The following is a 13764-nucleotide window of genomic DNA, read 5'->3' on the forward strand; positions in this document are numbered from 1 at the left end:
TGTAAGCAGAAAATCTTCCAGACAGCAAAATCTATACTAAGGCAGCTTAATAAAGACTGTGTTTTAACGGTTTCTCACCTGTAATTTATTCTATCTTTTAAAAGTCATAAAGAAAGAAAAGGAAAGCTGTTCTCCCTCTTGATATTTTTCCCTCTCCAAATTCAGTCTATAATCCTGTAGTATTCGGCTGTGCCTGCTAAAACATTCAGCAGTGAAAACATCAAAATATTGACACAAAAATTAGACTTCAGCATAAGGTAAATAGAGCTGTTTTCCATCTGTGTTGTACCTCTACCCTGTCCCAGCAAACAGGCTAAGCAAACCCAAAACTGTGAAGGCACAGAAGACTTCTCTAATTCAGGAGCTTTAGCGCATTTCTCTGCTGTTACCGCAGGCTCTGGGCTGCTGGAATGCAGCTGATCTTCTGTGCATTCCTGCCTAAGAGGTTTATACTCTCGATCCACATAATTGCAGATCCCTTGGCTACTCCTCACATGGTGTTAAACAAAACCCCCCTCTATGTGTGATCTTGTTGCATAATCTCCACCTCGGCTGTGAGGATCAGTGCTTGAGCAAGGGGAAGGAAATTCAGTGAAGGAACCTAGATTCGCTGTGTGGATTAGACGACCCCTTACCACTACATTACCTTCATAAGAGATACAGGTGGAAGAATCAGTGTGTGTGTACGTGTGTCTGCGTCTCTGTGTGTATTTTACGTCACATAAGACAACTTCTGAGGAAACTCATGGACCTGTAAAAGGATACCCTTATGAATTCTGTACAGACCCAGCCCCAGACCATCCTACACGAAAGGCTTTCGCATGTAGCTTTACTATGGAGTGAAGGACTCAAAAGCAAGAAGGTTCCAAGAAGTGAGCTTGTAGTTGCACAGCCTCAGTTCTGCCTCCTCGTGTGGATGCGTCTTTAACTGTGTGTGCAGTCTATAATTACATGATGGCTCAGTATTTTTTTCCACAGGATCCCTGCCTCATTTAGTGCATGGACTGGATGGGAGTTAACAGAAAAGGCAGTTGTTTAGCCCTGTTCATTCAGTTTCTGGCCACTCCTTTATTTAGTGCAAATCTTCCCAAGCCTATGCTGCACTCAGAATTATTCGTTTCTCATGGCGTTCATCACAATGGTATCTTACATTCCCATGAATAGTAATGGATTTATCTTGTGAGACAGGAAAATATTTTATCCCCATTTTTAATGTATGAAAGGAAGGCACAAACAGAGGACAATTTGTGGCACATATCCATTAATCCTGGATATAAACCCAAACTGCTAAAGCTATATTAATTATATTTTTAGTACTTTCCTAGATTAGGACTCTCACTGTTTTTCTTGTCCTCTTCTTTGCCTCTACTTGTGGTTAGACACAAAGAGAAGAGAGGAAACACCTTGTGCTTAAAAAGTATTAGCATGCAAAATGTATATTTTAAATATACCATCTTTACAGTAATAAAAAGGGGGCAGATAAGGAATACTGATTAAAATTTAAATTGAATAATAGTTTAGATTATATCCTGAAACTTAATAAAAACTGGGGACAAATTCTAGAATTGAATGGTCTACATTATTATCTCCACTTACATCGTTTGCTGTCTCCCAACTCCCATATTGACAGCAAGTTCGTTGGCATGGCTTTGAGTCAGGTCTTTGGCTTTTGCCAGAATTACACCCTTGCATGCTGATGGCCTGGGGATATGCCAGGCTGACACCCCCCAACCCACTCTGAAAGAATTACCTTATTGATCAGAACCCATTCACCCAGGATGGCAGCGTGGCCCTCCCAGCCCCCCACCTCAACTACTTAGCCAGGCTAGGAAAAGAGGCAGTGGTGCAGCTGAAGTGTCATCCTAAACAGTTTCCAGTGTCCTAACCCGCTGGAAGGTATCCCAGTGCTACTTGGGTTAGCCATGGTACTGCAGAATGCCACCGCAACATGTCCTAGCCTTCTGCAGAGCAGCGGGGCGGTAGCCTCAGGTCCTCCTCTTTGCCTGGGTGGAGCAAAATTACAATGATCTCACAAAGCCTTTCTTCTCTGTGTTTCACTGTAGCTAGCTGGCTCCTGAACATATGTAGAATTTGTTAAATTATCTCTCTTTGCCTCCTTCTAAAGCACTTTGAGAGAGAGGATTAAGCTGGTATTAAATGCATAGATTTCCTTGCTTGAGGCTTTTTTTATTGTGGGCCTTGTTGAAAAGAATGTAGAGAAACTGTATGCTTATTTTCTTTCTTAACACACAGACATATAAATACTGCTTAAGCTTAAAAGGTTCACTATTAGGCAGAAAGGAAGCATGCAAAATGTCAACACAAATGTGAATGTGAATTAGGTGGATACCAACGTTTTTAAGAAACATTATATGATTTGCATTTCTTCAGTAATATCGCCAAATCCTATAGCTCAAGCATCATGAGGCAGACAAAGAAAAGAAAAATAAGCACTGGCTTTTTTTCCTGCCTTTTAATTCTTTTTTTGGCCTGATTCCTGATTTTCAAGTTCTTAGCTGGCAAAGCTGCCTGCTCCTTCACTTGCGTGTGGGTGCACTTCAGGTGGAAAATGTACACAAAACACAGACACAGAACCCGCGGCTCCCGTCCCCTTTTCTTGCTGACAGAAGGGACACTCTGCCAAACTCCCGTCCCTTCTCAGGCATCTCAGCTTCTTTCATGTTCTCCTGCCCTGGACGATGCCGTCACACACCTTCCAGCTCACACAGGTAAGCCCAGTTTCTTCTTCCATATTGATCTGAAGACATCCTTATTTTTGTGTTGTTGTTGCCTCCTTTCACCGCCTGAGATGTTCCCTGTACTTGTCTACTTTCTTTCTCTTTCTCAATCACTTCCTGTTCCTTAGAATTATTCCTTTTTTCCTTGATCCTCTGACCATGGTGTTCTGTCCTTTGCTTTTTTGCTTCCTGGTTCCTTTCTCTTTTCATCCTTTTAAACCGTTCCCTACTTCTGCATTCCTGCCCATGGCACTTTCATTTTTATCCCATTTTTAAAAGTTTCTCTGTTTAAATGCTCATTTTTCGTGCAAGATTCCGAACTCTGTGGGTGACACCACCAGAGGTTTTATGACTCACCAACCACTGAGAAGACTTCCAATTCTTGTATTTTGCATTGTACGCTGCTTATCCCACAGCATTTAAAATCAGGCCAAACATACCTCCTTCTGCCCTCAGTATTTGGGGGAGCTTTTTTCAGTACTTAAGTTGGGATGCTATATGTAAGTAAATCTTACTACTGCCAGCTTAAATTAATTAAAAAAAAAAAAGCCTTTTCTACCTTTTCTATCCCAGACCTTTTTTTGCTCCTTTCCGTACTGCCAGGAATGTTCATACAACCTGCTTGCTACTGGCCATGTAGAAGGCTGAAGTCTGTTCTAACGATACCCACTGGCTGCTAAGCATCTCAGATATTTAAGTATTTCAGTATGGATACCGTGATCTATAACAGCACTGCTACTAAAATGTTAGCTAGCCTTTTTCAGTCACTGCCCAAAAAAAATGTTAATGAGCTTCTTCAGTTTTTTGAAAAAAAGACCATGAAGAATTACATGAAGAATTACAAAAAAGTAGTTTCTGCTGCCATATGGATTTTGAATCAGATGGTGATAAATTACCCTTACACACAGCTTCAGCCCTATTACTGGAGTTTAGTTGGACTGAAACACTTAACAGATGTGGGTTTTTTAAATTTTTTTTTTCCTCAGGTCTAATTAATATGCCAACCATACCAAAACTCAACACCTGTTGCTTTTCACAGCTTCAATAGGATTATGCAGTGAAGAATGCTGTGCTGTGAAAAATCTTACATGAATGGGTGCCTAAATGTAAGGCTGCATTAATTAACAATCTAGTTAGCAACCTGCCCAGTTAATCAGGAAGACCTGTTATATCACTTGACATGCTGTTATTTTGCAGCTAGTTGTTGCTTTAGTACGCTATTTATTGCTACTCTTGCATAATTTTCTGCTATGCGCTGTATGGGGTTTTTTTTCCATTTCTTCCATTACTGGATACTGAAGAAATACTAACATTTTACCCAGTTGCAATCAATTCAGATTTTTATTAGTAGTTTTTATTTCTAGCTGGATTATAGGGTACTATATTCATGAATTAACTTAGATAATGCTGTTTTCCAAAACCAGAGCAATTCCAGAAAAAAATATTTACTGAGCTGAACATTTTTTAGGAATTGTTCTTTTCTTTAGTCAAATCATGTTCCTTTTGCAAACTTTACTACTGATACTTAAAATATTATCCATAGAATTCCTTTTATGAAACAATATATGTAGGAATACACCTATTGGATTGTATTTGAAAAGAAATATATAAGGAATATACCAGGACCCAGGAGAGCAATCACACCCCAAAAAGCAAATCCAGTGGGAACAGCCTCCCTGGGGGAGCAAACTGCAAATTGCCCCTTGCTTTTTCTCTAAGTTACTTGGTGAACACAAGACCAAAAAGGATGAATCAAAGAACTAACATGTGGCTCAAAAGTTCCACAAAAAATGTGCAGCATCCACCTAAACCTAGTGGCTACACACTCAGGTCCTCTATGCTTGACCATCCCAGTTTGGCAGCTCACCCCTTGCTTATAACCAGATGGAGCCTGGGCACGAAAGCTGCATCCATACTAGTCACGTAAAACAGTCAGAGGGAACAAATATCCCTGGGCACTGGACCTCAATGGTCTTCACTGTCACATTGTCCGAACTGGACAGTTTTGGCTCAGGACTGGTGCAAGCCTGTCCAAAGATGAGCCATCATGTATTCACAGGATCTCCATGTCACCACTGCCCTCCCCAAGCGACCTCAGGAGCCAGCTGGATTCCCAAAGGAGCAGACGTGTGTAAAATGCAATATCCACGCTTTCACATTGCACTTGTGTTTCAAGATGTCTGTCCTTCCCAACGTCCCAAATTCTGCTAGGTTTTCAACCAAGCTCTGGCCACACTCACGTTTTCTCAGATACGGGGTAAAGAGATGCTGTCCCCAGGAAGCAGCTGATATTATCCACAGGAGGAAGGACCTTTCCTATTCTGTTTGTTGTTGTGTTACAGAGACACAGAACACAAATCTCAATAAAGGACTTTGATTTATGTAGATTAAGCTGCAAGCTAGTAGGGTCACCTTTTTCCCCTCGTTTCCTTTCCCACATCCTCTGAAGACTCAGCCTTTTTAATCTTGCAGCAGAACCTTCTCCCTCGCAGATCCTCGCACCTTCCGTTGCACACCAGGCACACAAGCCCAGGGCTGCAGCTGCATCCTCCCGCAGACTGCTGTGTGTCGCTAGATGGTGGAGCGGTGGGCAGGCTCTTACCACTCGACAACCCGCCGTGTAGCACTCGGAGGTCTGAGAATATTTGTGTGTGGCTGCCCACAGGCCAGGCATTGTGCAGGTCTGCTCTAGTACCCGTGTGTTACTTCAGAGTTACGGCTGGAACCACGCAGCTGCCAATAGTTTGGTACTATGCCTTTGCCCAGCTGCTAAAAATGTGCGGATGAGCTGGATTTTATTGTCTCAAACTGCAGAACTTCTAAACCAAATGCCCACCAGCACCTGTTCTTGACCTGACTCTGAGCTGCTGTTGAGCCAGACATTTTTACAGTCTGGGATATTTTTTACATAAGAAAAACCAGGTCAAGTGATTCTTGCAATATCAAATGGGCAAACTGATATCTGGTTGTCCAAATATTGTTTCAGTCACCTTTGGTGCAGACCAGTTCATCTGTCGTATTTGGCCACTGATCAACTTCTGAGATACTCCATTCAATCAGTGATGGTTTCTTTATACCTTCCTTTTCTATACCTCCGTTGCCCGTATTTCTTGGCTGCAGAAAATAGAGCTCATGTCTTATCCTTTCCTGAGCAGTTTGATGGGCTTCAAGTGAAGAAAAAGATTAAACAAATAGAATGATTGCAAAAAGTCTTGCTAACAATAGATAGCAAAAGAAGCAATGTGGTTTTTTTAACCTTTTGATCTCACTAGATTTTCTTCTCTTCTTGTTTGTCCCATCATCATCCAGGATTTATCATCTATTAAAAGCCAACTTCATGATATTGCAAATTAAGGAAGGGTGTTACAAATGCATTTGGGTAAGATAAAAGGCTGAACAACTGCAAATTACTGTAGCTCAGTTGAATTCAACAGGCTAACTTTTTACTACATAGCTTGATTCATAGATGTATAAAAGGGGCAGGCTGCAGCTGGTGTAAATTGCACATTCTTATTCATTTCCACTGAGCTCAAACAACTTAAGCCAGTTAGGGCTCTGCCCTGTGTTTCTTCATTTAACCCCAAAGAAGCAGAGAGCTCTTCTCTTTGATCTTCATACTCGATTTTAAATCTTTTCACATAGTATTATCCTCTATGGCATATTGCAGAACCCTATGTGGCATATAAAAAGGCTGTCACTGGCAAAATCCCAAATGTGAGGGGACAAAAGGGACAATCTTCTGATCGGAAAAGGATGGAACAAAGCAGTTTCTTCATGAGTCCTTTGCATGTACACAGAAAAATGTAGCTCTAGCTTTAGAAGCCCCTATCCACCACCCAACACAAACATTTTAACACAGTTTCAATGTTAACCTGCCTCTGCAAACCTCCACAACACTGGAGGTTTGTTGTTATGTTCTCATATGTCGTGCATTGCAAGTGTGAACGGAAGTACGCCAGCAGCTCACAGGAAACTCTGCTGTCACCGTGTCCCTGGCTTTCAGAGATTTACCTGTCTATATAAAGAAGTCATATTCACATAAAATCGCAAACTATTCTGATTCCCCATTTGGCCATTAAAACATCTTTTCTTTAATTTGATTTATAGTAATATGATTTATAACTTAGACACTGAAAGACAAAAATAATGAATTGAAGAGGCTGCCTTAACGCTGGGTCAACTGTAATTTGTGACAGAGACGAGCCATCACACCAGTGAATAAGTTCATTTTCTCTTTGGTGTTAATTTTCCCCCTCCAAACGGACAAAATAGCTTTTCCTTTTTCTCCATGTTTCTCCCCTCCTGCATACTCAGGAGCAACAGTGGCTGAAGAAAATGTATAGAAAATATCATAGATAAGGAAGCTTTATGATTTTTTAGTTAAACTTTGGGGGTATTTTCCTCATGTTTAATGGGAGAACAGAACATGGGAAAAACTTCAAAAATAGATCCCAAAATGTCCTGTACTCTCACAGGCTCAGGATTCCTCATACCAGAGATGACCATCACATTTTAAGGGCAAGATTCGCTTTGCAGCATGTTTTTTTTTTCTTTTTTTTTTCTTCTTTTTTTTGTGGGGAGCTCCCACATATCTAAGTGGTAGTTAAGGCTAAGGCATACTTGCTATTTTCCACTTCACCATAACAAAAAACTTAAAAATCTATTGCTCTTTGGTTTTGTTCCCATTTGTGGCAAATATTAATTACACCTCAAACTACCTTGAATGTAGCCCTGTGGGTTACCACTTGTAACTGACATTATGGCATTATTTTATGTGGCATTATCAGAGACAACCTCAATTTTGTCTGCACAATCTAAATATAACTAGGGGGAGAAAAAAAAAGAAAGAGAAAACTGGAGCCCAGCAAGTTAAGTGACATATTTCAATTATTAAAGGGTGTCTGCAGGAACAAAGCTGCAAAAGAGCACCCTGGGGTTTTGAACACGACTTTCTTACTCTCCCTTGCTGGAAGAAGATGTTTAAAATATACCGTGTCTCTCTGACTTTGTATCAATAAGGGAAGAAATAAGTGCCGCATGGCACTAGCATTCAACATGAGGATGCAAAGCATTTTACATGCAGATTACAAGTTCAAAGAAGTTTAATAGTGGGCCAACACTTAGTGGTGCTTCAAAGCTTATGTGAAATTAATGAGTCCCAGCAGAATTTGTAGTAAACAGGATACGACATTACTACCACAAGCAGCAGTTAATTTGGCATTTTCAGGAAATCTAGGGTTCCCTGGGCATGCAATTTTAAAGGGCAGCCCTGAGGCATATTGATGAAACTATTTAAGGAAGTTTGGTATGCTTGGTCCTGTGTTATGGGTGGACGAGATTTTATTGTTTAGACCTTTTAATTTTGAGAACCTGGGTTTCTTCAAGAACATTGGCTTCATATTTAATAAGCAAAAAATAGGAAAGTTGTTGAAAATGGTATTTTAAATATACTGAACATAATCTTATTAAAACAAGATTTTTACATGTGTGTCGTGAACTGATATGTCAGAAAGCTCTTCTACTCTGGCTTTACAAATAATTATTTTTAATCTCCTAAATCAGTATTAATTAAAGTGCACTAACAATTGTAAAAACTAATTTACTATTTTTGAGATGAAACTTAATGTTCATCTTAATAAAACTAGATTTTTATGAGTAATGCAGGGTCTGAATTGAAAGACCTCAAGAGAGAGGAGTGAAAACTCCAGAGTGGAAAATGATTGACTACAAAACAGGAAAATGATTACCTGAGCTCTTGAACCTATTTTTATACAGTTGGCTACTTCTACACTTCAGTGATTATTATTTGCTGGTTTTGTTCCTGAGAATGTGGGAAGTCTGGGTGCAAGAACTTGCCTTGTCCACGGCTGTCTGAAGCTGTAAGATGTTGTCTGCTTATGTAAACTTGTGCCTGAAAGGGACAACATATATTTAAGTATACTGGTTTTTGCAGTGGAATTTCAGGTTTGTTTTTTTTTTATATATATATCTACGCTTATTAGGTAAGTTTAACAAATACCAAGGTAAGAAACAGATGAACATTTGAGACTGCAGAGAAACCCACTGTGGAGAAAGCAATGAAAAAGTATTTTTCTCCCGTTTTTAATTACTTCACACGTTAAAAAGCAGACCTCAGAAAATATCCGGTGAGAAAGCCAATGGTCATGCCGCATCCACGTGGATTATCATCTCATCACAAGGCAAGCGCAGCTTAAAAAAAAAAGGAAAACTAAGCGGGCAAACCTCAAAAAAAAAAATAAGGCAGTTTCACTTGACAGACCAAAACCTTCAGATGTGGCAACGGAGCAGTGATGTAGGCAGCCGGATCCCAGCAGGGCTCTTGAGGAAAATGAGGCATTTTGCCCCGTTTTCTGAGGGAGCGGGGAAGGCCCCTCAGACGCCCCTCCGTTCCCGCCGCCCCCACTTTCGGGGCCGAGCCGCCTGAGGAGAAGCTCCGCAGCGAACCCCGGGCAGCGGCCCTCGAGGACGATGATGATGAGGAGAAGGCCGGTGCTTCTCCTTCAGTCACGCTTCCCGCGGCCGGGGTCGAAGACACCCGGGCGCCCACCCCGCCCGCAGGAAGCGTGACAGAGGCCGGCCACCGCCCCGGGGAGGCTGAGTAGACCCCGCCTCGGAGCCATCGGAGAGAGACGGCGGCCAAACAACAGCCACTCAAGCCTCCGCCCCGCCTCTTCTCAGCCGCCCCAACAGCGAGGGGGCGGAGGGAAGGGAAGGGAGGGGGGGTGTCGGCCGTGGCGGCGGCTTCTCCTCGCGAGAGCGGGCGAGGTTTCCGGTGTTGTGACTGCGGGGCCGTAAACATGGCGGTGAGTCTCCGGGCCCGCTCGTTGAGGCACCTCCGCATCCGAGGTAAGGGGCTCCGGGCAGGCCGCGGCGGCAGGCTGTGTCCGTCCCCCGGTTCTCGCTCCACGCCGCTGCCCAGCAGCCCCCTCCGTCCCCTTTCTCCCTTTCTCCTCCTCGGGCTCCTTCCTCCCCCCCAGCCTAACGCGCTTCTCTTTCCCCGTCCCCCGCAGGTCGCAACGACAGCGGCGAGGAGAACGTCCCCCTCGATCTCAGCCGAGGTACGGGCCGGCGGGGTGGGGCGTCGCCGCCTGCCCCTCGCTGCGGGTCGGCGGCGGAGGGGTTGGGGTGGGGAGGGTCAAGCCGGCGGCGAGCGGCCTGGTGCTGCGGAGCGGCCGCGGGGGGCTCGGTGGGTGGTGTGGGGGAAGGCGAAGAGAGAGCGGGCTGCCGGTGCCCGGCGCCGGTGTGCTGTCTGGCGGCCTGTAGTGAGCGGAGCTACCCGTAGGTGGAAGCCTCTCCTCAGCCCCCGCCGGCTGCCGTGCCGGGGCCACAGGGCTGGCCTGCCCCGGCCACAGGCGAGGGGAGCCCCTGCGTGTGGGCAGAGGCTCCTTGGCCGCTTCTGGGGTTGTTTCGGAGGAGGCCGCTGCTGGCAGACGGGGCTGTTGGCAGCGGCCGGCCCGCAGCGGGGCCGCCCGCGCCACGCCCCTCGGCCTCGCCGCCGGCGCTCCCGGCGGGTCGGGCCCTGCGCCTCTGGAGAGCTCCGCGGCGGAGGCGGCTGGTCCTGCCTCCATCCCCTGTCGCATATCCCTGGCTGTCCGAGGGCGGTTTGGCCACCGTGCTGGCCGTAAGCCGCTGGCTGTGAGACCAGAAGGCGCTCGCCTCCCTTGACTTGTTAAACTGCTCCAAACGCCCTCCGCTGCTCTCAGATGTATGGGAAGGATAAGAGGAAGGAAGCAACAATAACACTAACTAATTTGGTCTCAGACAAATAGAAACTCGTTTCCTACCGAAATGTGTAGTTCATCTTGCCTTGCTGAGGGCTAAAATAAGGGTTCGACTTCCCCCAAAAGACGAATAAAATACAGAAAACAAACCGTCCCACTGGAAGCAATGATCTTCCCTGGGGCAGAAGATCTTGGTCTAGGGGAGGGAATAAAGTTGATGCTTGCAGTGTAACTGTGCTGCTTCAGGAGATCCAAGACTGCTGGTATCCTCAGTAGATCCATTTTATGGGGAAGTAGGCAGGGAGATGACAGAATCTATGAGATAAAAGTGGACTGTGAGCTGTAAAGGAAGTACAAATGTTAGCAGCATCAATAAGGCTTTAAGCTTAGTAAGAGGTTGTATCAACAGTTCCACCTCTAATTCTTTTTTCCTCCAGCATGATCTGTGTTTAGAATTTTTTTATTAAGCAGTTTTACGATGGGCTGAACATTATCTTGGCATATACACCTCATATTTGCAAGTGTAATTTAGTTCCTGGGAAAAACACCAAGTTTTTTGCAGCTTAAAGAAACAGGCTCTTTGGTCTCCTCTGATGGTTTCTCCAAATGGACATGACTGTTTTAGTGAGACATCATCTTTAAAACAAGTGAAAATTTTGTTAACAAAATGTGTGACAAAGGCCTTAACAGTTCAAACACATGACACGATTATTACTGTAAGGAGTGTTAATCTGTTTATGAAATTTACAGAATCCGGATTTTAATTAATGGGTTTAGTAACTTTTTTATGTTGTGTAGCATACTGAAGTGTTTTGATGTGAAAAAAACAGTACACAAAATTTAAATGCTGGAGTGATAATTTTTAGATGTGGTCTGTTTGAAATCTTTTATTCAGAGTTTGATAGGGAACCCTCATGATGATATTGGTTTTTGCTGTGAGGTGTTTTCAGCCGCCTACCGATTCCATGAGACCTGTAGTAGTAGCAGTATAACTGCTTCATGTGTATCATATTGTAAAAGAGGCTCTCAGGTAAGATGCAAAATAAATTTTTAATACAATGAAAAAAAGATGTTTTGCACTGTGACTGTATAGAGTCACTATTTAAAAAAAAAAAAAACACAAACCCAACATTGTTGTGGTGGTTGCAGTTGATTAAGAAGCTGCTTTAAATTTAGTTGTAAACCTCTCACCAGAAAAGTGAAGCATTTGTTTTTTTTGTCAGAGAAACTACAGCTGACCGATCAGTAATCATATAGCTATGGTGGGTGTTAACTTCATTTTAAAGAGAAACCAAAAGTAAAAGGTTAAAAAGTTTCAGCAAGACATTAACTAAGCTAGATTATAACTTTATTTCCACACTGAACACAATGAATGCTTGTTTTTCCAGCTGTTACAATAGTTATATAAGCAATAAGTTTAAATATTTTAAAATGTTACCCTAATTCTGTATTAATAATACATTGTTTTGCTTTACTGGGTTGAGCGCATCACACGGTTTTCCACAGGGCTCACGTTTTCAGTAAATTAAAACAATATTCTAAGTTTGTTGTTTCCCCAGACAACTGACCTTTGTGTTCATTGATGTGAAAAACCTGATTTGGGCAAAGTAGAGAATCACCATAAACAGTGCCTCAGCCATATGTTTCTAGTTACAGTGGCCTATTTATTACAAACATGTGAAATTATATTGGTATTGCCTTGTTTTGAGCAGGTTCTCATTAGTGATGGCTTGATGAACATGACTTGGCATACAGGTCAGACCTTCACTAGTCCATACCTGTGGACTGTATACTAAATACACTCTTTCTGTGCAAGAGGCCAGTGCTGTTATTAAGTATTTCAGAACTAATAATAGATGAGGGGAGGGTGCTATCCTTGTTTGTGCTGCTTTGGGTCCTACTTCTTCCTGGCTTTTTTTCAGTAGGGCTTGGGGAGTGCTGTGCTGCTTGTAGAGTTGATATACTTTTCTCTGCAAGCTTTTTGTCAGCCCTCTTCTCTGCTGCTGTAGTTTGGGGGTTGCCCATGTTTTTGTGGAAGACACCGTGTTGTTCTCTTATGCATTTTTAGCGTGGCTGGTATAGTGGGGTTTTACTTTTTGGAACTTCTTGGTGCTCTGCCTTTTTAAAAATGATATATAATAATGTTCGTGAAAGGCATGTTACATGATGGTGCATTATAAGTGTGTGAACTCTTTATGTACAAGATCAGCCTGGTTAAGATGATAATGGAAAGTCTGTAGTTTGCTTTTTTGGGTTGTTGGGGTTTTTTTTAAACTTCTGTGACACTCAGCCTGTCTGTACCCCATCTTTTAAAAAGATTCTGGTAAATCGTTTGGGGCAATAATTTTCTCAAGAAAATCAGTTTGCTGAAATAATGATCAAGTCTGGAAAAATTGTCCCCAGCACAAATATTGTTGGGCATAGTAAGAAAAAACTGTGCAGATACAGGTTAGACTTATTGATTTTCTCTACTTAAGGTCATATGTCATGTCTTCTGTTGATTACAAAACTGCAATTAATAATTTGCATTCAGAGTATTCAGGTTTTGGCCTTGTGTTATATTACCTGCTCAGAATAGAATGGAAAAGGAAAAGGAGGACAGACTTGCCATCAGTGCAACTCCCGTTGCAGTCATCTGGAAGGAATTAGCAATGGGATGAGGCAGATTGGTTTAATTAGACTACTGAAATCAAGCTTGTAACTTCTTAAGGCCAGAAAGGACAACTGGAATTATGAACCAGGTTAGTGCGTTTGGTAGGAATTCTTGCAAGGAGTCCAGTCATGCTTATGTTTGTAGCCATGGCACAAGTATTGTATGCTTTTAGCATAATTCATCTTAATTTCTGACTGTTTTACAGGTATTCCAAGCTGAACTACAGAAGTTTATATACCTCACAAAGCTCTGGGTACTGTAAAGGTCTTGTGTAATCCACCTTTTGGATGACCAGCACTTCTTCCTTTGTTGGAGTTTCATCTGTTGCCTTTGGGTTATGAAAGCCTAAGTAGTTTAGAACTTGCCTAGTTGAGAACCATGTCTCACACTGCCTTATTTGTAGTCAGGCTCCTTTATATGCCCTTCCTTCAAGGGATCCCTGTTTTCCTGGATTCCTGTAGCTCTGAGCCTGCAGTGATTATTAGGAGCTTTTCAGAGCTTGTTCGTTTACTGAAGCTTTGGAGAGATACAAGGGTGCCAACTGCTGATGGTCAGCTGCTGTTCATGTCTGTGTGTCTTCATTTACTCCTTTTTGATGGTAACTGTCTTCACTTTCTGATACCGTACTCTT

General features: G+C 42.8%; 1 protein-coding gene across 1 annotated transcript in view; it reads left to right on the plus strand.

Moving 5' to 3' along the window:
• The first annotated feature begins 9404 nt into the window (after window positions 1-9404).
• RICTOR (RPTOR independent companion of MTOR complex 2) overlaps window positions 9405-13764 on the plus strand; it is an 89037-nt gene continuing 84677 nt past the window's right edge. The window contains exons 1-2 of the mRNA XM_063321398.1: window positions 9405-9605; window positions 9770-9817. Coding sequence (XP_063177468.1) covers window positions 9557-9605; window positions 9770-9817 — 97 coding nt within the window. The 5' untranslated portion in view covers window positions 9405-9556. The remainder of the gene's footprint in view (window positions 9606-9769; window positions 9818-13764) is intronic.

Source organism: Chroicocephalus ridibundus, chromosome Z, assembly GCF_963924245.1.
Source record: "Chroicocephalus ridibundus chromosome Z, bChrRid1.1, whole genome shotgun sequence".
NCBI classification, from domain to species: domain Eukaryota; kingdom Metazoa; phylum Chordata; class Aves; order Charadriiformes; family Laridae; genus Chroicocephalus; species Chroicocephalus ridibundus.